This window comes from Siphateles boraxobius, unplaced genomic scaffold, assembly GCF_051911475.1.
Source record: "Siphateles boraxobius isolate OS27281-9 unplaced genomic scaffold, OSU_SipBor_1 4, whole genome shotgun sequence".
Taxonomy (NCBI): Eukaryota; Metazoa; Chordata; class Actinopteri; order Cypriniformes; family Leuciscidae; genus Siphateles; species Siphateles boraxobius.
Window position 1 is genome coordinate 275,001 of NW_027509030.1, and position 2,500 is coordinate 277,500.

Genomic DNA, 2,500 nt, shown 5'->3' on the forward strand with positions numbered 1-2,500 from the left:
TGCTGGCCAACTCCGGTTACTACATTCAGACTTCATCAGCACAATAGAGGCGTCAAATCTGCCTGTCAACTTATTGACAATCGATGCAGCATTGTTTTCTCATAAATGAAGGTTTTGATTTCAAAGAGGCTGGCACTATAACAGCAGGGGAAAAGTCTCAGACAAACAAATGCTTTTTAACCTTCTCTAAACAAAATGGAGCTTTGAAGGCCAAATGCCAGGACGCTGCATGATATGGCCATTTGAAAGGGGGAATCAAGGAGCTCTTTGAATGTGATGTTTTTATAGCCCAGCGGGTTGCTTTAACAACCTCAAGCACTAAGGCATTGATTTGTTTACCGGAGGCTCAGGGAGCTCGACTATAGAGCAGAACCACATCCAGGTAAGTCAAGTCACTTTCATTTTTATAGCACTTTTAACAATATAGATTGTTTCAAATCAGCTTTACAGTGATGATAGGAAATTAAAGGAACAGATTGTTTTGCCTTTACAGCAGCTCTAGAATAAAGTAATTGTTCAGCTGAAGTTAGTTTTTGATTGATTCACTTCTGTTGCAAATATCATTAGTTATTAACTTAGGGGGAGCTTACACGACACCGTTTTAACTGAAAACAGAAAACTTCTGAGGAGTGCATACAAATTTGCTTGCACTTTACAAAATAAATGGGTCGCCACTGGACCCTTGCATCTCTCTCACACACTTACGCATGATCTCTGCATCGCGGCCGCTGTCTCTAGTGGTGGGCGTGCACTTCTCGGTGTAGACTCCGCCCCTGTAACAGCCGCCGTTCTTCCTCTTGGGCGGTTCCCAGCACTGGCAGGGGGTCATCATAATGCCACAGGGGTTTCCGTGGGTGCTGGTCGCCAGGCAATCTTCCAACCATTGGCACAGCATCTCGCAGGCAGGCATACTGGGGTTCCTCTTTCCCACGACCAGAAACTCAGCGCCGAACTGGCTGCCTTCGTCACTCCCCTCGTCTTGCTCCGCGGGCTCCACACCGAGACTCTGCGTCACCTTCCGCACCTGCAGGAACTGTTTGCTGGACTCCAGGTAGGCCACAGCGGAGGAAGCGTCGCACAGGCGCACCACCTCGTCGAAGCTCTCCATGCCCAGGTACGTGCGCGAGGTCTCCAGGAAGGAGTCGAACTGAAAGGTTCGGATCTGTCGAGGGGTGCAGGTCTCAGTAGGCTTGGTGATCTTCATGTAGACGGTGTAGCGGCGGGGATCGGGGTTCTGCAGGGTCCAGGAGCACGGGGACGACGGCAGGGCGGTCTTAGAGGAGAATACGCCGAAGAACCGGCTCTGCTCCAGGGTGGCACAGGTGGCAGAGGCCGGGCCGGAGGGAGTGGAAATGCACGGGGAGAACATCACACACATACACGCGCACAGCGCCAACGGGATGAACCGCCGCTCCATTTTCTTGCTTCAGGACGGGTGGATCCTTTGATTCGAGTTTAGTGCTTTCGACTTGCCTGGGGTTCTTTGATCTGGAAGGGTTTGATCTGTTCACTACGACGAATACGGGTTTGATTTGTCACTAGACTGATAGGGACATATCTGTGGGGAAAACAACAAACAGAAGGGATTCAGAGTTAGCACTTGTCAATCATAGGCATTGTAATTATCATACTGTCTGCCATCTGAATCATATCTGTAGTCGAGAGCTGCGCCCTCCATTAGTGTGTGCTCGAGAAAGAGACCTGTCAGCGCTAATGCGCACACTGCCATTACACTCAGACTATAATTGCAGTGCCCTTCACAGGAATCTCTCCCTGCACCGCTCTCTCGTTCTCTCCTGCCCACGCTTTCACACGTGGCAGAGCCGATTGCGTCAAACTGACGTCCATGAAGACTCAGCTCGCACCCACGGAAGTTCAGCGCCGCTCGAGCTCTTACAGGGAGAGAGAAGGATGTTTCCGCAGGAACGCTCAGCCCCTCCCTGACAGAATGCAGCGTTTGCGGAACTTTAGTGTTGTTGCCATAGCTACAGGTGCTCGAGACACAGATCTGCTGTGTGTGTGTGTGTGTGTGTGTGTGTGTGCACCTCTCTCTTTCCAAGCACAATCCCTCGCTCTGTTCCAGAACTTCTCCCTTTTTCGCTCAAAGACACTCATTCAGCATTGAGATGAAAGAGAGAGAGTGCAGCTGTGAGAAGAACCAATGACCCCATCCTCTTCATCATTACCTTCATCTTTCTGCACTGTTGCGAACTGATAATGTGGGGCTAAAAAAAACTAAAGCTCAACAGTTGTATAAAATTAAATAGAGTGTTGCTCTGTTTAGCGAGTCAGATGCACCTCTAATGCACTCCCATTGAATCTGAGAGACCGGAAACTATTGACTCCACAGAAAATGAGAGTACTTCAGCTCTGCCACTCAACCTCTTTTCATGCCCCAAATAGGGGGCTGAAATTGCACATTACACGTGTAGTTATGGAAACAGCTGGTGTTTGAAGGAGTCAGGAGGAAGAGTGAGAGAAAGATGCACAGAGTTTAACC

General features: G+C 49.4%; 1 protein-coding gene across 1 annotated transcript in view; it reads right to left on the reverse strand.

Annotated features, from left to right (window-relative positions):
- The window catches only part of LOC143706019 (adhesion G protein-coupled receptor B1-like), a 15,462-nt gene that overhangs the window by 11,649 nt on the left and 1,313 nt on the right, over positions 1 to 2,500 (reverse strand). Inside the window, exon 2 of the mRNA XM_077197549.1 lies at positions 706 to 1,558. Coding sequence (XP_077053664.1) covers positions 706 to 1,417 — 712 coding nt within the window. The 5' untranslated portion in view covers positions 1,418 to 1,558. The remainder of the gene's footprint in view (positions 1 to 705; positions 1,559 to 2,500) is intronic.